The sequence below is a fragment of the Oncorhynchus nerka genome, linkage group LG21 (assembly GCF_034236695.1).
Source record: "Oncorhynchus nerka isolate Pitt River linkage group LG21, Oner_Uvic_2.0, whole genome shotgun sequence".
Lineage (NCBI taxonomy): Eukaryota > Metazoa > Chordata > Actinopteri > Salmoniformes > Salmonidae > Oncorhynchus > Oncorhynchus nerka.
This window is the reverse complement of record NC_088416.1, coordinates 11,628,034-11,650,466: the sequence shown is the minus strand read 5'-3', so window position 1 is coordinate 11,650,466 and position 22,433 is coordinate 11,628,034. Positions and strand designations below refer to the sequence as shown.

Genomic DNA, 22,433 nt, shown 5'->3' with positions numbered 1-22,433 from the left:
ACAGACAGCTGCTTTGTGAAAGAAAGAAAGACTGCGTTGCTCTGGTCCAGCAGGCACTCAAGCCTTTCCACTCTCTCTCATCATGAAGTATTCAGGTTTAGACCCAATCAATGCAAATGGTGTCATAGAAAATATTTTAGCATATAAACTTGTTTCATGAGTATATTGTAATTACAGCCATATGTAAAGGTATGTGTGTCACTGTCAACAGACAAAGCAGAGACAGACAGTATTTTATAAGAACAAGTTGCACAAGACTGCATGTTGCAAGAATTCTATGAAATTAATGGCTTAGCACTGCGTAGACCATTCAGGCACTTTCACATCAGTGGTTGTGTGTCATGATCTGGAGAAAACTGAGTAGCCTATCTAACCAGCTGTTACTGACAATTAGTTTCACAAACTGGCTACAAGCAGCAGAAAGACATTTCTATTTCAGTTTATTCTGTGTCATTTTGACAATATTCCAGAAAAAGCCAACACAAACATCATAATAGCCCACCGATGGAAACAACCATATATCTGACCTCTGAGTGTAGCTGTCCAGAGAATGTGATGGGAAGCAGTGAAGCCATCCATAAGTAACAAAGTCCTCTGAGCATGCCGGTGAATTCAAAACCTTTGAGTGGTTTCCCTGGTTGTTTATTAAAAATATAGTTTCATTTGCCTATTTCTCTGAGGAGCTGCTATCTTTAACAGCAGTTTTAAATTACAAAACTAAGACCAGGCTTATGAGAATATCTCTGTCTTTTATGTCCCTAAAGGGACAGCTGAAGTCTAATTCAATGGACAGGTCAGAGTTGATGGGATGACTCTGACTTAACCTGGGGATGAGCTGTTATTTCAGACCACTTATTTTTCCTCGTGCATAATTCTCGGGCCCAGGCCTCGCCTCCAAACAAGATATGTCAGCAGCTGTCAAACTTAGTCCCGCCTCTATACTTGACATTTGTAGTCTTCACTTCGGTTCAAGGACATTTAAAGCAAGTATTACTCACGGAAGAGAACACTACATCTCCCACAAACTAATTGGCCAATCAGACGACACCACGTCTCGGTCTTCTCATATTAATAATGCAAGTGCAATTTGTTAGAATGAAATAAAGGCACGTGCCACAGTATTAAAAAAATACATACACTTATTGATTCGGATTGCAATATGTGAGTCAAGTCAGCCGTCGATCACATACACAACCACTCAACTCAGTAACTAACTTCTTTCAAAAGTTGGCATGAATGACAAACATCAAGAAAACATACCCAGCAATATAACATTTCACGACATAGGCCTACAAACACATTTGTGAGACTGGAAGTTGCAGATTCGGTGAATTAAGATCAGATATTCGCATGATACGGGCAAGTTCGATTATGACAGTCGTTTTGAGATGCGCACAAGTGTCAAATTACAATGTACAGCAATAACAATAAACACTCGCGTGTTGAATTCAGGAAATAGCTGACTACGAGTATCTTTAACCACCCATTTTAATAATTATTTTGACAAGTCAGTGTGTATCGATGTGCAAGGCAAAATAAACCACATGATTAATGTATACATGTTATGCCTTGCTGTCCATAAAGTTGGATAAGGCAACCGAAGGGCGCCAGCAAGCAATGTGGGTATGATGACGTCAAATTAACATGGCAGTAGAAAACGCTAGAATAATGTTCCTCCAACGTAGTCATTTAGCCTTCCTATACGGACATTGATATTGCAATATATTGTAAATTGTAAGTACTTACGTGACAAAAACAGCTCTGGTCTTGACTGTCAGGAGCATCTTCTTTGGAAGAATATTGGTTGTTGTACGTTTCGGTTTTGACTCTGTTGTGAAACCAAACCAGAACAAAGTCCCCAAATAACAACCACAACAAAACCAGAAGTCCTGCGGATTGTATCGTGTTTTTTATCATCACTGATGCAAATGCAACGCGCCACGAAAGACAAAAACAAAGAAAAGTTTTTGAAATGTAGATGTCTAGTTGGCAGGCTAGCTAATGATGTGCTACTAGCTAGCTAGTGGTGCGCACTAGCAACAACAACAGCGGAGAAAAGCTGTCGTAATGAAACTGCTGGATAAATGAGGCTCCAACCAAAGCTGACAGCTGTACGACTGTATCCTCAGAAGTAACTTCTGAAAATGTCTTTAGTATCATCAGTAGTCGTTATAAATAATATTCACAACGCCGAAAATACCCAGTTTGCCATAAAAAAAACAGTTGTCGAACCAAGACGATTGAATCGGGTACGGAAAGCAAAGAGGTACAGTGGAAATGTTTTTACTGCGTGTTTTACATCCTGTGTGAATGGGAAACGTATTCATGTGACTTGTTATAAATTGCCTAATGAAAATACACTGTAATTTGTGGCAGTGTCATTTCTGCAGCCCTAGCTGATGTATTGTCTGCATAGGCTTTTATTTTTACATAATTTTTAAATATTTTTTTTTTCTCTAGTTAGGTTTTCCTTAGGCCCAAAGCTTTAAAACATTGTCAGTGATGATTTGCACTGAGTTGGAGGAGGCTGGCCAAAGAGACAATCTCGAGATCTCTGCATCAGACCCTCTTGGGGAAAAGCTGATTGGCTGCAAGTCTGTTTGGTGAAAGGAGGAAGATGCTGATCCCTTCTCAGAGAGTGGAGACTCTTCCTGGTCCTTTGCCATTTTTCCGAGGTGTGAGTAAGGAGGTTATCACTCTGAAGGAAGAAGGAGTTCCTGTAGAGCGATCTACAGCACTATGGGGAGGAAGGTCTCCAGCAGAAGCCAGTCCAGGTCAGCCTCCCCCTGTCCAACCAGCTCGTCACAGAGGACACTCTGCTTGTGGCTGAAGTGGAGGACCACGGTGATGCAGATGAAAATGAGATTGACTTAAAGCTCTCGGGCTGCCAGGCTTTCTCCACTGCAAAGCCAAAGTTCTCTGCCTGGAAGAGGTTCCGCAACTACCTGAGGAAGAAGATGAGATCTTCCTCAGAGCAGACCCCCCAAGGTGGAGAACCTGGACCAGGACTGGCTGCTGGATGCCTTACTGGCAGTTGTTTAAACTGTTCTTCAAGAGCAAATAAAATACCATTATATTTTGCCTTGCACATATTAAAAATAAAAATAAAGAAATTGGAATTACCTCATGTTGCTTTGACATTAGTTAAGATAAGACATAGATACAGTAAAGTTATAGAGTTCAGCAGGTATTTATCACACACAAACCATAAAAAGGAAAAACCAACACAAAAAAACATAAAAGAAAAACCAAGGAGAAAATATCAACATAAAATTCCATAGTCAATTACTAACTAGCTTCAGATACCCATAGACTTCCAGTCATTGCACTAACAATAGTTAATTAGCATTGACTCAGGAAACGGACCTCTAACTTCCTTCATACTGGAAACAGAGACATACAAATGGTATATACAAATGGAGTTCATCTGACTCTTGGGAATGAGATACAGGGCATCATTGCCAAAATCCTGAAGTTTCCCTTTAAGGGGAGATTTTAGACTCTTGAAACACAGGTTCGAAACCCTGTTGATCACATTGTTGCTTCTACCCTAAGCCTCGGACTCCAGGCTTCTCCCCCAAGTGTCCTCGCACACCAAGCCCAAAACACATACAGATCATGCTTGCCCAATGCCATGTGAGACCACTGGAGTGATCACTGCTGCCACCAGTGTAGCAGGATGAAGTGAGACTGCCACAGGGACTCGGACAGTGGCTCCTACGATGTAGAGGCACGCACCTAATGGACTGTGCCACAGAAGCTCTGGGCAGAGGCAGTGTTGTGTTCGAGACCGATTCAAGACCAAGAACGGTGAAAATCAAGTCCGAGTTAACAATAAGAGTTCAAAATGTCCAGTATTTCTGTGTTCATATTTCAAAACAACATATGGATTCTTTATACATTCAGATGTTAAAAAATGCATGCTGAGGGAATAGAGCCACTCAAGAAATTATTACTAACTCAAACACAGTGGGGAACAATGGGCCTTCTATGCCTTCAGAGAAGGGCTAAGGATTTATAAAATAATGATTATAATAATATAATAATGATAATTATATTATTATTTTCAATTATGCTCTGATTTAATCTCTTCAGTTTTTGTAGGAATGGAAAGAGTTAACACTGACACGAGAGAGAGACTTCCTGACAAAATGTGAAAAATATCAAACAATTAGAGAGTGTCATTTCCCCAAATTTGAAACCCTTATTCAAGGTTTCAAAGACCTCTCTGATGAGAGTAGGCTACCCGTCCTGTTGGGGGAGGACGCAGAGAGCTGTGGGTTGGCAGCGCACTACATTGCTGCCTGCTATAGGTTAAGGGACAGTGTCTGACAGACCAATACCCGCCTGCACATGTCTTCTACTGTATGCTTATTGTTATTGTTCAATGTATGCTTATTTTGACCCTTGGTTATTGTTGTTACTGTTGTCCCGTTGACAATTTAGATTCTCATTTTTTCTTTCATATTGTAAATATCCAAAATAAGCTTTGGCAATATGTACATTGTTACGTCATGCCAATAAAGCTAATTTAATTTAATTTAATTGAGAGGGTAAAATAATTTTATTTATTTATTTTTTGGTCTCTAGGGAGATAAATCTAGCTACCTAAGTCAGCCATTGGCTAGGACATCAGAAGCTAGATAAAGGCATCTGCCATTTAACTGTATTAGAGCAACATTTTGGAGTGACAGTGGAATCAACCAATCACATTTTGACTGAGTAAATAAAACCGAATACAAACATCTGTTTTGTCCAGGACTGGAGTCTACACAGACAGCACACTATTGCCAATCAGAGCTACAGTAGACCTGTCTACAAACAAGCCATTTGCCACATGGGCCTGCCATCATTAATTTTGAACTGTGTGTTTATAGGCAGTTGCAACAGTGTGACTTTAGATAATTAGAAGGCATTTGCCAGAAGCCACGAATTATACCTGAATGGATTTCTGCAAATGTATAAATACCACGGGAGTCCTCTTACATTTGGGAGCTTTACAGTCCTATTGATCAAACAACGATGGCAAGGTCGGCTCTCTCTCCCTCAGTTATGCACAACAAGATCAACAAATAATGCAAGCCAGAGCAAGATGAGCTAAAATCTAACAAAGGAACATTAGATTAACCCTCTCAAACTTTTTGAGCTTGTTGTCCATCAAAATTGCACTGATAAATGATGGAGAACTGTAGCCTCCTCATCCTTCTGCAGCTTGCCTGTGTAACGGAAGTGAAACGGCTAGCTTAGTTAGCGGTGCGCGCTAAATAGCGTTTCAATCAGTGACGTCACTTGCTCTGAGACCTTGAAGTAGTAGTTCCCCTTGCTCTGCAAGGGCCGCGGCTTTTGTGGAGCGATGGGTAACGATGCTTCGTGGGTGTCAGTTGTTGATGTGTGCAGAGAGTCCCTGGTTCGCGCCCGGGTATGGGCGAGGGGACGGTCTAAAGTTATACTGTTACACCTGCCAATGCATGCTTGTCCCAACAAAGCACCCACGCTAACTGGCTATAGTTGGCTAGCCTCCTAGCTAGCTACTTCTAGACACAAATGAGAGAACACCTCACTCTGACCTTTTTACTCAACGTAGCAGAGCTGGTTAGGCTGTTTTCATGTTATCTAGAGCATTCTTGACTAACTATTGCTTATGTTTTACTGACCCTGTCATATTCAGCAGGTGTTGCGCATTTGTAAATTCATCAGTTCTGTGCTAAATTGGAAAAGATAGCCAGAGTGAATTTTCAAACGCAAGATAAATGCTAATTGTATAACTGTCATTCAAGTTTTTGCTAGCTAACCAAATGACACCTGCATCTCTAGCTGTGAATAGCCACCGAAAAACGATATGAGGGGGAAAAAGTCAGTCACTCACCCATTCCTCCAATGGCATGACATCCTCCTAGCAGCTAGCTAGCTAGATAATCCAGCCTATTAGTCACGTTATGACTGACTTGTGATCATTGCCCTTGCTAGTTTGATTGATGGGGTATTGGCATTCCCAACCTTAGTTACATTCGTCCGTTTTTGTCCAGAATATTGAGTCATTGAAACTGAAACAGTGCATCCCGAATGGATGCAGCAAACCATGTACCAGGCCAGCAATATTTTTTGGACTACCAAGAAATGTATTGGCTTAGTGTATGTTATAGGTTCTATTTAACTCAATTTTTAACCTCTTATAAAGTAGATTTTGTAGCATAAACTGGGAATTGTATATTTTTGACTGATATTATGATTGTCTGTTTGTTTCATATCTGCAAAGTAGTTAAAACGCTGTAAGTACCACTTTTAACTTTAGGTCACCGGTTACAATGGTTTTTTTTCAATGGGATGTAATAGATGTTAATAGAAAAAAATGGTTTAAACCACATCAATGTGATTTGGTTTCTCTGTGGGTGGGCCTCTCCACCCAGGCCCATCCATGTCTCCGCCCCTGATGACAATTGCGCATCACAAATAGACTACTAACCAACATTTTGGACTAAACTTTTTCAATACCTGGTTTGCATAGCCATTGTTGCCTTAGTTAGCATTTACTGGTAGATAACATGAACTGAAACGTCTTTCTTACCCTACCGATGTTAAAACCAGTCGAGAGCTGCACACTTGCTGCCTGCAGATTGATTATATTCCGCTGAACTAGACTATGGGAATATATTTCACGCGCTTTGCGATTGTGTAGGCTACTTTGTGCATGATTTCACAATTGTACTACGTAAATGGTCAATCGTATACCTCCACGCTACTTTGATACGCATCAGTAGAGATTAAGAAGTGAGCATAAGCAATGACCACTGAAAAAAATGTGGGTGTAAGGCTTCAGGGCTCCCGAGTGGCGCATCGGTCTAAAGCACTGCAGACCCTGGTTCGATTCCAGGCTATATCACAACCGGCCGTGATTGGGCGGCGCACAATATAGCCCAGCGTCGTCCGTTTTAGGGGTTGGCCGTCATTGTAAATAAGAATTTGTTCTTAACTGACTTGCCTCGTTAATTAAATAACAAATATATACCTGCGTATACCCTCCAATAGATTGATGCGCTGGTATTACGGTTGCTATCCTTTCAGAATCTCGAACCTGTCACACACTGAAGGCCTATAGGTTCGCCACTGCGCAAACATGTCTGTATTAGATTTAAAGGCTTTTAAGATGTTCATGTTTCAAGAAAGGAGTATGTATATTGGGCCTGGCGAAATTATGAGGCCTCACTGTCCGAGACTAAATGTATCCGACACGGAGCCAGTCAATATGTGGTCTCAAGACGACAACACTGGGCAGAGGCAGTAGAAACACTCGCATACACGGTCACATTTATTTTTGAAATAACTTCAATACCTACACAAAAATATTTAATTGACAATCAGCTTGAATATTGTTCTTCTTTATCAATATCACAAAAATTAACAATAGTTTTTAAAGGATTCATGTTCAGCATTCTACAAAGAAAAAAACAGGAGTACAGCCCTCCTTCGCCCGTAGTGTGGTGGTATAAATTTGTATGACACCTAAACAGTAGTGCCTGGCAGATGTGTATCGTGTACACTCGAGTTGTGTGTAGCAAGCTAGCTAGCTACTTGGATGTGGAAACGTTTCATACAATCGTCGGGCGCCCACGTTACGATTGGTGATAGGTACTAGACGTCAAATGCGGCCGTTAAGAGGATAGCTAGCTACCTTTCCCGGTTTTGGCAAATTCAACAAACAAGCGTTCATTAGCCACTTCCTGTATCACATCTGGCCGGTTTTGACCGCAGTCCAGCAGTTAGCTAGCGTTAGCAAACTAGCTACAAGTAGCTATCTAGCTAATACGTCTAAAATTAAGCGAGGATTTAAACAACTTTAAATTCTAGAATATAGCTAGATGTTTTGTCGTGTGTATTTTTGCATGTATTGTAAGACTACCTTGCGTACTATTTAACGTTAGAACGTTGTTGCAGTGGCTAGCTTTTTTTAGTCCTTTCCAGTGGTCGGCCACGATCGTCACATAAAGGCAGTTTTAAAAGATTGCCCCAACAATCGCAGCCTCATCCTGCCATGAGATCACCCTAACAATAAATAGTGGGGTGAAGATGGCTGCAGAGCTCTTTTCCACCAAGAAGCTGGGCCCGGCAACCTCAACCAACACAGTTGTGCAGCAATACCAGCAGCAGAACCGGAATAACAACAACACTATTCACAGCTGCAATTGGCAAGGGCTCTATCCTACCATCCGAGAGAGGTAGGTGACCCTAGTAAGCAGTAGTTAAACTGGGAATCTAATGCCTTTTGAGGAGAGACGATGTGTACGTTTTAATAGATTTAAAATGGCCAAAGAAAACCCATTTATTGGGTGTACCAGCTCATACGTGCAGATACTAAAGTCTGAATGTGATGGCATCGACATATGACTCATGCTTTCACAGGAATTCAGTCATGTTCAACAATGAGTTGATGGCAGATGTTCACTTTATCGTTGGCCCCCCAGGAGGGACTCAGCAAGTACCTGGGCACAAGGTAATGTCACCTTTAAACCTGTCCAATGTATGTGAGTAATTAACCGAGCATGACCAAGCACAACATGTACAGACACATTTATCTGTTGCATCTGCTAAATGACAAAATGTAAAATAAAATGCAATAGGCTGATATTTCTCCACACCTGCCTCTTTATGCTAAATCCTTTTGCAAATCTCTACATTTCTTACATAATTCATGTGTAAATGTATATTCTCTCCACCTTCTGTCCCTTATCTGTCCTCCCACTATAACTTGCTCCTATTCTTTCTCTCATGTGACTCCCTATCTTCCATGTTGTCCCTCAGTATGTGCTGGCTGTGGGGAGTTCTGTGTTCCACGCCATGTTTTACGGTGAACTGGCAGAGGACAAGGAAGAGATCCGTATCCCTGATGTGGAGCCTCCCTCGTTCCTAGCCATGCTGAAGTAAGTGGCCGGCGCCTCCTGACGTCTCATTAGATGCAGTCCGAGTGTTCATTGTACATTTCAGAATGTTGTATTCAGGTTAGAATGTCTTCCTTTGACTAGTCAGCAGACAATGCAAGGGCATGTGAAATTATAAAGTTAGCCTTCCCATAAATGAGAAGTTGAAGTGAACTTGTCGAGCCCTCATCTGACTCTCCCCACTCTGTTCTGGCAGGTACATCTACTGCGACGAGATCGACCTGTGTGCCGACACGGTCCTGGCTACGCTCTACGCCGCCAAGAAGTATATTGTGCCCCACCTGGCTCGGGCCTGCGTCAACTTCCTGGAGACGAGCCTGAGTGCCAAGAACGCTTGTGTGCTGCTATCCCAGAGCTGCCTGTTTGAGGAGCCCGACCTAATGGAGCGCTGCTGGGAGGTGATCGACGCCCAAGCTGAGCTGGCGCTGCGCTCCGAGGGCTTCACAGATATCGACTCGGTGACCCTGGAGAGTATCCTGCGCCGCGAGACGCTCAACGCCAAGGAGATGGTGGTGTTCGAGGCGGCATTAAGCTGGGCCGAAGCCGAATGCCAGCGCCAGGACCTGACGCCCACCATTGAGAACAAACGGCTGGCGCTGGGCAAGGCCATCTACCTGATCCGCATCCCCACTATGACGTTGGATGACTTTGCCAACGGTGCGGCACAGTCTGGTGTGCTGACTCTCAACGAGACCAATGACATCTTCCTGTGGTACACGGCCGCCAAGAAGCCTGAGCTGCTGTTCGCCAGCAAGCCGCGCAAGGGCCTGGCGCCACAGCGTTGCCACCGCTTCCAGTCGTGCGCCTACCGGAGCAACCAGTGGCGCTACCGGGGCCGTTGCGACAGCATCCAGTTCGCCGTGGACAAGCGAGTGTTCATCGCCGGCTTCGGCCTGTACGGCTCCAGCTGTGGCTCAGCAGAGTACAGCGCCAAGATTGAACTCAAAAGGCAGGGCGTGCCGCTGGGCCAGAGCCTCATCAAGTACTTTTCAGACGGCTCCAGCAGCACATTCCCAGTGTGGTTTGAATACCCTGTGCAGATCGAGCCCGACACATTCTACACGGCCAGCGTAGTGCTGGACGGCAACGAGCTCAGCTACTTTGGCCAGGAGGGCATGACTGAGGTGCAGTGTGGCAAGGTCACCTTCCAGTTCCAGTGCTCTTCAGACAGCACCAACGGGACAGGTGTGCAGGGGGGGCAAATCCCTGAGCTCATCTTTTACGCTTGAGGTGTCGAGCGTGAAGGAAACGTAACACTACTTCTTTTCGGTCACAGTAAACGCACCCCTCCGGATGTTCAGAAAGCATCATCTCTTAACTGTGGCTTTAAAAGTGTACCTGGTTTGGGAAAAACAAACATCCAATTTAGTTCAATATTCAATTGCCTTATGAGTATGCTGGACCTAGTGTAGGACTGGGTTGAAGTGACCAAAAATGTTCTTATTTTAAATGAAGGATAGGCATTTGTTCACATTTAACTGTTTACTCTTTTGTTTTACTGTTCTCGTTTAACAAGATTATTAGTATGTTGTTGTTTTTACTTCAAACATTCATATAATTTTAAGGAAAACACCAACTTCAATATAGGATATTTCAACCTGTGCAAAAATCGACGTTGATGTAGAGGATACTTAGGGTATAATCAAATATTTTTGTACTTTGTAACTTGATAAATAGTTTAAACATTTTTGATGGTGCAATTTCTAAGATTTTGTATTGTTACCTCTAAGTTTCCCCTTGGGTTTTCTGTGAGATTAATAAATTGAGAATAGACATCAAACGGAAATGTAAACCTGTGCTGAGGTTTAAGATACTTGATGTATGTTGCTGTCTCAGTGTCAGCCCTTGTATGTATATAGCTAACTTTTGTTTGCACTACTATTGTTCCTCTTTTCAAATGGGACTGCCTTTTTGTATCTTGCTTCCTTGTATACACTTTATTTTTGACCAGTATAAAGTGTCACCGTGCTGTGAGTTTGACAGTGTCAATGGACCTATGAATGTGTACTGTTGTTGAATATCAAAAATAAAATGAACCAGTTCTGTAAAATTGTGTGAAGTGTCTTAATATAAGTATTTTTAAGGGCTCAGACTGGGGCTATGGAGCAGGTTTGTATAATTTAGAGCAAGAGTAAAAAATACTATTCAGAGATCCGTGAAACCACCATTTACTGTTGGCAGTCCCCCAGAACATGTTTTACACAAGTGTCTCAATGTTAATTAGCATATTACACATTCAAACTATCTTCAACTTCGTGTTCCTGATTAGGCCTCTTGTAGATAGTTCAAAATAAAATTGGGCAAGGCTTGTCTCAGGCCTCTCGCACACACACACACCAACAGTCGCTTCAACACAAAGGGATAGCGTAAGGCTGCAGTCTATAGCTTTTCACCCAGAAACGTAGTCCCCAATAGTCCAGTTAGAAAGGCCTACATTGTCTTCTGTTTCTTTCGTGCTTGAAACTGCTCTGTTTTGTTCTTAATAGACTTGATAAGCATGGATAGTCCGGGGTCCATTTTCTTGGTGGCTTCAGCCACCGCCTGGCCACTGGCAATTGTTTCCTGTATCTTTGCTCCCACTACCTGTGTGGGCGGGGCCTGTGAGCTCCTGAGCGCCTTGTCCTGGTCGCGCTGGCACTCCTCCCTGAGGCGCTGCTTCTCGACCTGGATGCTCTGGGTGGCCTTGGTCTTCTTGTAGCCCGGGTCGGACGGGTCTAAGTTGTAGAGGTGGGAGGTAAACATGGCCTGGAAACGAGGGTCATTCACGTCCACCTGTCAGTCAGAGAGAAGGGATTGGGGGGGTTGAGATTTCATTGAAGTCTACAAAAAAGCCTTGACCGTAAAACAAATTGTGCCACAGAAAAATGGTACGCAAAGTTGTATGTGTACCAATTCCACCTTATTCCAGGTAATTTAACCTAAATCCCATATCATTATCAATGTGTATCCATGAAGCTTCTGATTTGAGACTTTTACGAAATCATTCATTGATGTCAATGGGAAACAATGGTAGGAAACAAGTCAAAATAGAAGCTATTTCTTTGCCATGAAAAGAAACCAAAAGGTTGCTCCGACCTGGAAGTCGTCCTCCTCCAGACTCGTGTTGTCCTTCTTCAGAAGCTTCTTCCTCTTCTTTTTGCTCAGGTTCTGCTCGTCTACGATCTTGTCGTAGTTGAAGTGTTTGTGCTTGTCGTCGTCCATGAGCAGGGCCATCTCAGCCTGTGGGTTCATTTTGATTAGCTTACTCCCAAACCGTGTCAAGACATCTTCTCACAAAATGTAATGTGCAGAGTTCTGAATACCAGTAACAGTATTAAGTCCATTGCATTAGTGTAAAAGAATCCTTTCAACAACATGTCATTGACACCTACCTTTTGTTTCTCCAATTCCTCCTTCTCTTCAGGTGTCCTCTCCTCCACCTTTTTGTTTTTATTGCTCTTTGCTTTCTTTTTCAGATCTGGGAGATTAGGAAAAAAAAAAGTCATGGTCAAATCATTCAGAAAAGCATATTGTGATACGTTTTACCGGTGCACTTGAGTAAATGTGTCAACTGATTGAGTATTATTCATGACACAACTCACCTGTAGAACCAAGCTCTTCAGCAAAGAAGGGGTCATCAAAGTCCACGTCTGGAGGAAGCGCATCGTCACTGAGGTCCGAATCATCTGATTCCTGAAGGAAAGAAAAGTCTGTCCCTCTCCAGTACAGTGTGTGTGAGACTTAACAATCTTTAATCAAGTGATCACACCTGCTTTCCTTTGGTCATCTTCTGCTTTTTCTTGTCCCTTTTCTTCTCAATGAACTCTTCCCAGGGTGTCAGCTTGTCCTTTCCTTCTAGCTTCTTCTTCACCAACTGTTCAGTTGTCTCCTTCAGTCCTGAGGTGAGGAAGATGGTGGCATTATGAGGCTGCTTAGTGGTTGGTTGTGCCATCTAAATGCAATTTGTACTGACAAGAGTCAGTCACACTAGCCGACAGAAGGAAAAAGTCGTTCTGACATACGGGGAAAAGTCGCACTGCCATAATGGAAAGTTGCACTACTGACAATGAAAAAGTCGATCTGACACAGGGAAAAAAATATATTTTGGCCCAACCTGGTACCCATGTGATCTCCATCTCCATGCCCTTGTCCTCCTCCTTCTTCTTGTCTTTCTCCTGGATGCTCTTCAGCATCTCTCTGTATTTCTCTATCTGCTTGCCACTGCTCTGCTTCCCTTTCCTGGCCTCCTTCTCCACCTCCTTGCTGGCCTCTTCTGGCTGTTTAACTAGGTGACCAAAGGGGAGATAAAAGTCAATGCAACAAACATAACATCTCTCCTTTAAATTACAGTAATAGTGATTTTCCCCAGGGGCAATAATCTACCAGCACAAAGAAAAATAACCTTTAAGTGAGGTTTTGTTCTTCAGGTATACAGTTAGAAAGGTATTCTATAAAAGCAAATAAAAATCACTTCAATCACAACCCAGAAATGTTCTATACGCACAAAAAGCTTATTTCACTAACATTTTTGGCACAAATTTGTTTACATACTTGTTAGTGAGCATTTCTACTTTGCCAAGATAATCCATCCACCTGACACGTGGTAAGCCTGGGACCGACCATGGAGGAATTAATGCTATGACCATAAGAGTTTATAAGACAAAGTGTGCCTAACCTTTGACGTGGCTGCTGCTGTGGAGGTGAAGAGCTTGGGGGTGTAGGCAGACAGGTCCAGATCTGTGGCCAAGTCCTTTGGCTCCTCGTCAAACGTCACATCATCAGGGATAAACCTGTTCCCACGGAAGGGAGGAGGGACCACCACAACAGTTAGCATGGGAGTATAGCATCATCCTAATGTTTAGAATGAACCAGCAGCACAGATAATGGTATCATGCTAAGTAGTTAGCATGTGCAATACCTTGATGTACAATGATATACTGGCAATATATTAAGCAAGGATGAGATTCATCACTATGTATTAGAGGTTGACCGATTAATCGGAATGGCCGATTAATTAGGGCCGATTTCAAGTTTTCATAACAATCGGAAATCGGTATTTTTGGACACCAATTTGGCCAAACATTTTTTTATACACCTTTATTTAATATTTATTTAACTAGGCAAGTCAGTTAAGAACACATTCTTATTTTCAATGATGGCCTAGGAACGAACGGTGGGTTAACTGCCTCGTTCAGGGGCAGAACGACAGATTTTTACCTTGTCAGCTCAGGGGATTCAATATTGCAACCTTACAGTTAACTAGTCCAACGCTCTAACCACCTGATTACATTGCACTCCACGAGGAGCCTGCCTGTTACGCGAATGCAGTAAGCCAAGGTAAGTTGCTAGCTAGCATTAAACTTCTTATAAAAAACAAATTGATCATAATCACTAGTTAACTACACATGGTTGATGATATTACTAGTTTATCTAGTGTCATATAATCGATGCGGATCGTTGCTGCAATGTGTACCTAACATAAACATCAATGCCTTTCTTAAAATCAATACACAGAAGTAGGTATTTTTAAACCTGCATATTTATCTAAAAGAAATCCAGGTTAGCAGGCACTATTAACCAGGTGAAATTGTGTCACTTCTTTTCGTGCATTGAACGCAAGAGTCAGTGTATATGCAACAGTTTGGGCCGCCTAATTTGCCAGAAATTTACGTACTTATGACATAACATTGAAGGTTGTGCAATGTAACAGGAATATTTAGACTTATGGATGCCAGCCGTTAGATAAAATACGGAACGGTTCCGTATTTCATTGAAAGAATAAACGTCTTGTTTTCGAGATGATAGTTTCCGGATTCGACCATATTAAATGACCTAAGGCTCGTATTTCTGTGTGTTATTATGTTATAACTAAGTCTATGATTTGATAGAGCAGTCTGACTGAGCGGTGGTAGGCAGCAGCAGGCTCGTAAGCATTCATTCAAACAGCACTTTAGTGTATTTTGCCAGCAGCTCTTCGCTGTGCTTCAAGCATTGCGCTGTTTATGACTTCAAGCCTACCAACTCCCGAGATTAGGCTGGTGTAACCGATGTGAAATGGATAGCTAGTTAGCGGGGTGCGCGCTAATAGCGTTTCAAACGTCACTCGCTCGGAGACTTGGAGTAGTTGTTCCCCTTGCTCTGCATGGGTAATGCTGCTTCGAGGGTGGCTGTTGTCGATGTGTTCCTGGTTCGAGCCCAGGTAGGAGCGAGGAGAGGGACGGAAGCTATACTGTTACACTGGCAATACTAAAGTGCCTATAAGAACATCCAATAGTCAAAGGTTAATGAAATACAAATGGTATAGAGAGAAATAGTCCTATAATTCCTATAATAACTACAACCTAAAACTTCTTACCTGGAAATATTGAAGACTCATGTTAAAAGGAACCACCAGCTTTCATATGTTCTCATGTTCTGAGCAAGGAACTTAAACTTTAGCTTTCTTACATGGCACATATTGCACTTTTACTTTCTTCTCCAACACTTTGTTTTTGCATTATTTAAACCAAATTGAACATGTTTCATTATTTATTTGAGGCTAAATTGATTTTAATTGATGTATTATATTAAGTTAAAATAAGTGTTCATTCAGTATTGTTATAATTGTCATTATTACAAATAAATAAAAAATATGTAAAAATTGTCCGATTAATCGGTATCAGCTTTTTTTGGTCCTCCAATAATCGGTATTGAAAAATCAGAATCGATCGACCTCTACTATGTATGCTATTATTTTATTCTATGTATTGATAAGGTGTTGTGTACATCCACCTCTCTTTTGAGGACATCTCCATTACCATGCTTTACGTTATCAAGTTATACAGTACATTCTATTACACTTTAATTGAACACATTTTCCTCCAGTGTACACTTCAGTATAAATGAGTGTCTGTCTATTTCCTCACCGGAGGTCCAGGATAGAGCAGCTGCTCTCGTACTCAAAACTGTCACACTCCTGGTAGATTTTAGCGGCTGTGTCGAGCGATTCGCACTCCACCACCGCATAGTAGTACTTTAGCCGCTTGAACTGGTAGTCCCGCATCTTCTTTCTGTAAATCCTACAATACACACACCAATTCTCTGGTTCATTTTTGGTTGAACAATACAGGGAGGATAGGGAAGTGTTAATGGGGTAGCTAGATCATACTTCTCCTCCTCTGTGTCTTTGTCCGGATCCTCCGGCAGGGCCATCAGCTCCAGGGGACCCTGGGTCTGTTCCTGCTGAACCCGTTCCTTCCCAAACTCTGAGGGGTAGATCTAAACAAACACACAGTGTTAAACATACACAACATTTGTGACTTGGTCTGGGGAAGCAGTGCCACATCCATCATAATTGAGTGACAGCCAGCAGACAAATTAATGGAGCCTTACCTTCACAGAGAGCACAACCCCTCCTTTAGGCTTGAAGGAGTTAAACAGAGCCAGCAGGTCCTTGGCTTTCATCCGGTCCCAATCCATGTTACACACGGCAAGCCTTTGGGTTACCTGTTGTAGAAAAAAAACGACAACATTGGAACATGCTATTTATTATGCCATTTTAGATGATGAAAGGAAATGAGTAGAAGTCCCTCTGGACAATTGAGACACAGCCTTAGAACTTACCTCCTCGCTCCGCGGCGCGTCCTTGCACAGCTCGCCCCAGTCGTGCTGGATCTCCTCCTCCTCGCGTTTCAAGATGGCCTCCAAGTCATCATCGTCGTCCTGGTCTCCACATTGCCTTTCCCCCTGGCCAGATCTGGCCCGCTGCCGTCACTGTCCTCGTCTAACTCTGAACCGGACTCATCCTCGGAGCCGCTCTCCATGTCACTCTCCACATCTGCTTCATCTTCGTCATCATCTTCGTCATCCTCACTGCCGTCTGAGATGCTGGCCGCCTGGTCCACATCGTCCCCCTCAATGTGAGGCACCTTGTCATCTTCCTCTTCGTCATCTGTAAAAACAGCATGTATTGATGGCAGCAACAAACTTCAAAACAATGCATAGATTGTATGAGCATATACTGTATATAAAAATAAGGTGTTTCTGTTTTGTTTTTTATACATTCGCAACAATTTCTGAAAACCTGTTTTCACTTTGTCATTATGGGGAATTTTATGTAGATTGATGAGGATTTTTTATTTAATCCATTTTAAGAATAAGGCTGTAACGTAACAAAATGTGGAAAAAGGGAAGAGGTGTGAATACATTCCGAATTAACTGTATAAAGTCTCCACTTGGCTGCAGCAGCAGCAGCTTTGCTAGGACTGAGCAAGCAGGTCAAAGGAAAAACCATCATCATCATCTCCAGAGCTATATCTTAATGCAGGTCTTCAATCCAACTCATCGCCCAATGTTAATACCTTTTTTTGTACTGACTACGCACACTCACAGGACTATACATACACTCCAACACACACACTTTATTTGCTCACACAAACATAACACGCACACACCTTCATACTGACTCACATACAATCATCATATACGCTGCTTCTGCTACTCTGTTAATGATATATCCTGATGCCTAGTCCCCTTATATCTATACATAGACCCTTTTCTAGTACACGACACATTGATGTCACGGACAGATGCGCGCCATCTGCTCCCACTCAACATAGCTAAGATTTACGTATTCTTAACAAAAATAACCTTTTGGGGTTCTCATACTCTTACAATGATGTTTTGATTCTTGCATGAACATTCACTAAGATTATATTTGGTTGTGATCTTTGGAAAATAACAATTTGGGATGCAGCAGTTGTTTGCTAGAATGCTAAGGCTCATTGATATAGGCTGTAGCAACAGCTAGCCATTTTACTAGTTGAAGTCTTTTTAAAAAAAGTATAATGCAGTTGATTTGCGATGATGACACAAACATTGTATTAAGCGGGACGTTCATACATGCCTTATAAAATCCAATTACAATCCAAAAGTAGTGTGAAATGCACTCATAAGCAACATGTAAATAGAGTTTTTTTTGCTGGTGTTCAATAAGAGCTCCCCCTTGTTCTGCCACCAACTTGGGCACATCGTCCTCCTGCGGCAATGTTTGTAAACACAGAAAGGGATCTATATCTACCCCTGGACATAAATGTAAATATAGTATTGGCACTTACCCTGTATATATATATATATTACTTTCTTGTACTCTTCTTCTTATTTCTTGTGTGCTTTTGTTCTACTTTACTTTATAGTGCAACTGATAATGATTACTGCATTGTTGGGAAAGAGCTTTCAAGAAAGGCATTCCACTGTACTTGTGCACGTGACAATACAACTTGAAACATTTGTTTTTAATGCATTTGCTTTAGCAGGGGCCCGGAGGTGTAATTGATGTTATGGGTCATACAATAAGGTCCCCTCTTCTACTTTACCCTCCTCACACAGTCTGACTCCTCTGATAGGCTGGTCTCCTTTAGGTCCACTCTTTATGGACTGTGAATCTTTTCCTTTCTTCAGAGGCTTTTTGGGCTCATCCACTACCTTATCCTCTCTCTCCCCAGGGTCCAACTTTGCTTGTGTCTTCGTTTTCCTCTCTTTATCCTTTCCATCCTCATTTTCCTCCTCAGAGTCAGAGAGATTGTAGAAACGTTTCAGGTCCTCGGAGGAGGTGTGGTTGACGGGTCGGCCGCGTTTGTCGACCGTGTACTTGAGCTTGAAGCGATCGTCGTGGAACATCGACTGGAAGCGCTTGTCAATCTTGATTTTGTGCTCTTTCTCTGGCATTTCCCAGAAGCGTGGGTCCTTTTTCACTTTTTGGAAGCGGTCATCGCCGCTTTGGCCCTTTTTGGAATCCATGATGACTAAGTCGTCGGAGGAGGAGGAGTATCTGTAAAGAGGACAGACAGTTTGTCAATGGAAGTTATTAGATAACATGGAAGGTAATGTTGCACAAGATTAGAGATTAAGAAAGAAAACAACATGAGTTATTATCCTTTCTACATACACACTACTCTCTTACTTACGAATACGATCATACTTGTCGTAACAACCAAGAACAGCCTACCTCACATGTCAGCTTATTGGAGCAATTCTTGTGCTCAGTACTCAATTCTGATTATGCAGATCTGTTGATGTCCAAACTGAACTGAATAGAAGTATTCAATATTGCAGATCAGAAGCTAGTAATGCAGTCTACCGCTATTTACTTTTGAAGAGCATAAATGTTACATCTCTAGCGAGCTACTCTAACTACAGTAAGATGTGGTAGATTTGCTCCAGTCTATTGATATCCACCAAAAAATATATGAAAGTAACTAGCTAGGGACAATTCCATGGTAACAGAATTATGCGGAGTCTCCTATTTTTCACTTTAAAGTGTATGCTAAACAAAAAACATTGATTTCAAAGCATAAACTATGCACAATGACTACTTTGAACAATTTACACAATAAAAAAATAAAAACATTTACTGAAAACATTTTGCAGATGCAAAGTTTGGTAACAGAATTGCATTAAAATCTTCCTCAGTTTTATTCTGTTACCAAACTTTGAATCTACACAGTTGTTCTTGTAAAATGTTCAGTGGAAATTATTAAAAGTTGTCCTTGTGCACAGAGTTATATGATTTGTTAAACTTTAAAAATCAAATGGTTTTTGTTTGGTATACATTTTGAAGTGAAAAATATATACCAAAGTCTCAATGTAATTCTGTTACCATGGAATTGCTCCTAGGTCACTGTTAAACTCAAGCCACAGAGGGCTGAGGGTCTGCTGTTTTTTGCACCTCCCTGTACTTGATTGATGAATTAAGGTAATTGATTAGTAAAGAACATTAGCAAAAACCATCAGACCCTAGATTAGATGAGTTTATTAGTCACGTGCACAGGGTCGCAGATGTAATTGCAGGGTATAGTGAAATTCTTAAGCTCCGAGCTCCAACAGTGCAGGTCAAAATGAGAAGAGAATGAAATAATAAAAGTAATAAACACATATTTAAAACTTTAACAATGATAAGCCCATAGAATGAGTTTAACACCCCCATAGAGATAGATAGAGGACTCATCTTTCTATCTGTGCCACTATATAGGGTGTTCACCCATAAAATGTTTGATTCAATCAATGTTTATATAAAAGTGTCCATTCAATAGAAAATTGTCAGAAAAACAATTCATGTTTCTACCATATATGGTTCCAAAGTTACAGATGATTTTCCCAGAGAATTTAGCATGTTTAAGAGTGAATGGAATGTTATCACAGGCATGATCAAAAAGTTGTCACTGCTCAGTAGAACTCTGTGGCGCTGCGTCGTGGCAGAACGGCACTAATTTCGAACGTCAACTCACAAGCTAACTAGTGGCTGCAGGTTTGTGAGTGTAAACATGGTTTTCTTTTAAACAAAATCCACTGAATACAAAACTAAGTAGGGACTAAATATATATTTATTTACAAAGCTAGAAGACTGAATTTCAAAATCCACCCTCCACAACAACAATCTGTTCCTGTTTTCATTGTGTATTTCTGAGTCTTTCCCTTTAAAATCGCCATAGAAACAGCCCCTCTCAACATAGATTGATCCCGGTGATAGACAATGAAAGCCAAGGATCTGGAGGAGAAAACGTATTAAGTTGACTTTGATTTGTCCAACCAGTGGAAATACCTGCAAATAGTACCACCTCACAACACCAAATATGGAAGAGATACAACCAAGCGTGGCACAGTCTAAACAAGCAACGGTCACAGCATATTAACGTTCTTATTTGATCAACAAGTATATTAAGGTTATAATATTGTAGCAAACGATCAAATCAAATGTGCCGAATACAACCTTACAGCGAAATGCTTACAAGCCCTTAACCAACAATGCGGTTAAGAAAAATAAGTGTAAAAGTATTTACTATAATAAACTGAAGTAAAAAAGTAATAACATAAAAATGAATTAAAGAGAAACAATAGAATAACAGCAGCAAGCCTATATACAGGGACAACCGGTACTGAGTCAATGTGTGGGGGGCACAGGTTAGTCGAGGTAATTGAGAGAATATGTACATGTAGGTAGAGGTAAAATGACTATGCATACATAATAAATGTGGGTGGGGGGGGGGACAATGCAAATAGTCCGGGTAGCCATTTTATTGTCTGTTCAGGAGTCTCACGGCTTGGGGGGGCAGAATCTGTTAAGGAGCCTTTTAGACCTAGACTTGGCGCTCCAGTACCGTTTCCAGTACGGTGGCAGAGAGAACTGTCTATGACTAGGACGGCTGGGGTCTGGCAATTTTTAAGGCCTTCCTCTGACACCACCTGGTACAGAGGTCCTGGATGGCAGGAAGCTTGGCCCCAGTGATGTACTGGGCCATACGCATTAGCCTCTGTAGTGCCTTGCAGTCGGAGGCCGAGCAATTGTAATAATGATTAATGACATTGGGCAAAGAAAACCACATTTTCACATTAATTTCGTACAACCTCTTGAATTGCCTCGTTTTTCTCTACATTGTACAGCAGCAAGTGAACGCCCTACATTATAGCATCTGTGACAGAGCCATTGTAACATGTTTTATTTAACTAAGCTAGTCAGTTAAGGACACATTTTTATTTACAATGACGGCCTACCTGGGAACAGTGGGTTAACTGCCTTGTTCAGGAGCATGAAAGATTTTTTACCTTGTCAGCTCGGGGATTTGATCCAGCAACCTTTACAGTTACTGGCCCAATGCTCTAACCACTAGGCTACCTGCCACCCCATTGTGGTCATCTCAACTTTAAAAAGGTCAAATTTCTTCTTCACGATTGGCTGATCTCTTCCGATGACACAGTTGAACATGCCTCCAACCGGATCATCAGGAGGGATCAGCCAATGAAGTTGGAAGTCCCACCCAGTTGACTACATTAAAATGGTGGAAGCCCTCAACGGTGCTTCCCATGCTAAAAATTACCTTTTGGCCACTAAGAGGCCTCTATCATTCTTTATGTGCACTACAGGGACTGTAGTGACGCAACTTGCACTGAGATGCAGTGCCTTAGACCGCTGCGCCACTCGGGACATAAACTAATTCCTACTCTCTATTAGTCGTAGTAGGTACACTGCACCACAGTGCAATATTGCCCTGGGCGCATACTATTCGAACAAGTGAGTGTGTTATTGCATGGGTTAGTAAGCAAGCTAAAACGTTAGATACATGAGTCAGACATGTAAACAAACACTTGAGGAGGGCCATTCCAAGAGCTGCAGTTAGCATAAAGTACACGATTCAAAGTGTAAACGGAGAAATATTTGGCAGAGATAAAGCGTGCAAAAATATTTTGGTGAATAGAGACTTACCAAAACAACTTTTCCGATTCAATTGTACCGCTATCCACGTGTTCTCCCAACATGCACCACTTTCGTGACCTTTTTCTTGTCCCACCCCTTTTTGCATACGGCAAGCCAGGCAGTACCAAACCACAGTTCAGTCCATATTCAATACATAAGGCAAGCCAGGAAGTACAAAACCACAATTCAGTACATATTCAATACATCATGTATTCAAATTAAATAAATAGATTTACCAATATAAATGTAGAATTTGAGCTTTAAAATGAAATCCGCACTATATGCATTAGCCT

The 22,433-nt window shown here is 41.8% G+C and overlaps 3 protein-coding genes across 4 annotated transcripts in view; 1 reads left to right on the top strand and 2 right to left on the bottom strand.

Annotated features, from left to right (window-relative positions):
• The window catches only part of LOC115103914 (ERO1-like protein beta), a 32,773-nt gene extending 30,495 nt beyond the window's left edge, over positions 1 to 2,278 (bottom strand). Inside the window, exon 1 of one of the 2 annotated variants that reach the window (XM_029624970.2) lies at positions 1,747 to 2,278. In XM_029624970.2, coding sequence (XP_029480830.1) covers positions 1,747 to 1,917 — 171 coding nt within the window. In that variant the 5' untranslated portion in view covers positions 1,918 to 2,278. Of the gene's footprint in view, positions 1 to 527; positions 819 to 1,746 lie in introns of those variants that run through there. The other variant, XM_029624971.2, reaches the window with a different exon arrangement.
• Positions 2,279 to 7,283: 5,005 nt separating this feature from the next.
• LOC115104420 (ESF1 homolog) lies at positions 7,284 to 22,225 on the bottom strand. Its single transcript, XM_029625842.2, is given in 15 exon segments — positions 7,284 to 11,705; positions 12,009 to 12,152; positions 12,305 to 12,390; positions 12,515 to 12,605; positions 12,682 to 12,809; positions 13,027 to 13,197; positions 13,506 to 13,521; positions 13,588 to 13,702; positions 15,818 to 15,970; positions 16,060 to 16,169; positions 16,284 to 16,397; positions 16,515 to 16,618; positions 16,621 to 16,842; positions 18,266 to 18,720; positions 22,150 to 22,225. Coding segments are annotated over 14 exon segments (2,220 nt in total). The 5' UTR covers positions 18,690 to 18,720; positions 22,150 to 22,225; the 3' UTR covers positions 7,284 to 11,363.
• On the top strand, positions 8,065 to 10,983 carry LOC115103913 (BTB/POZ domain-containing protein 3). Its single transcript, XM_029624969.2, has 4 exons — positions 8,065 to 8,213; positions 8,398 to 8,488; positions 8,797 to 8,915; positions 9,130 to 10,983. The coding sequence occupies exons 1-4, from the start codon at positions 8,065 to 8,067 to the stop codon at positions 10,160 to 10,162; spliced, it is 1,392 nt and encodes a 463-aa protein (XP_029480829.1). The 3' UTR covers positions 10,163 to 10,983.
• Positions 22,226 to 22,433: the final 208 nt, after the last annotated feature.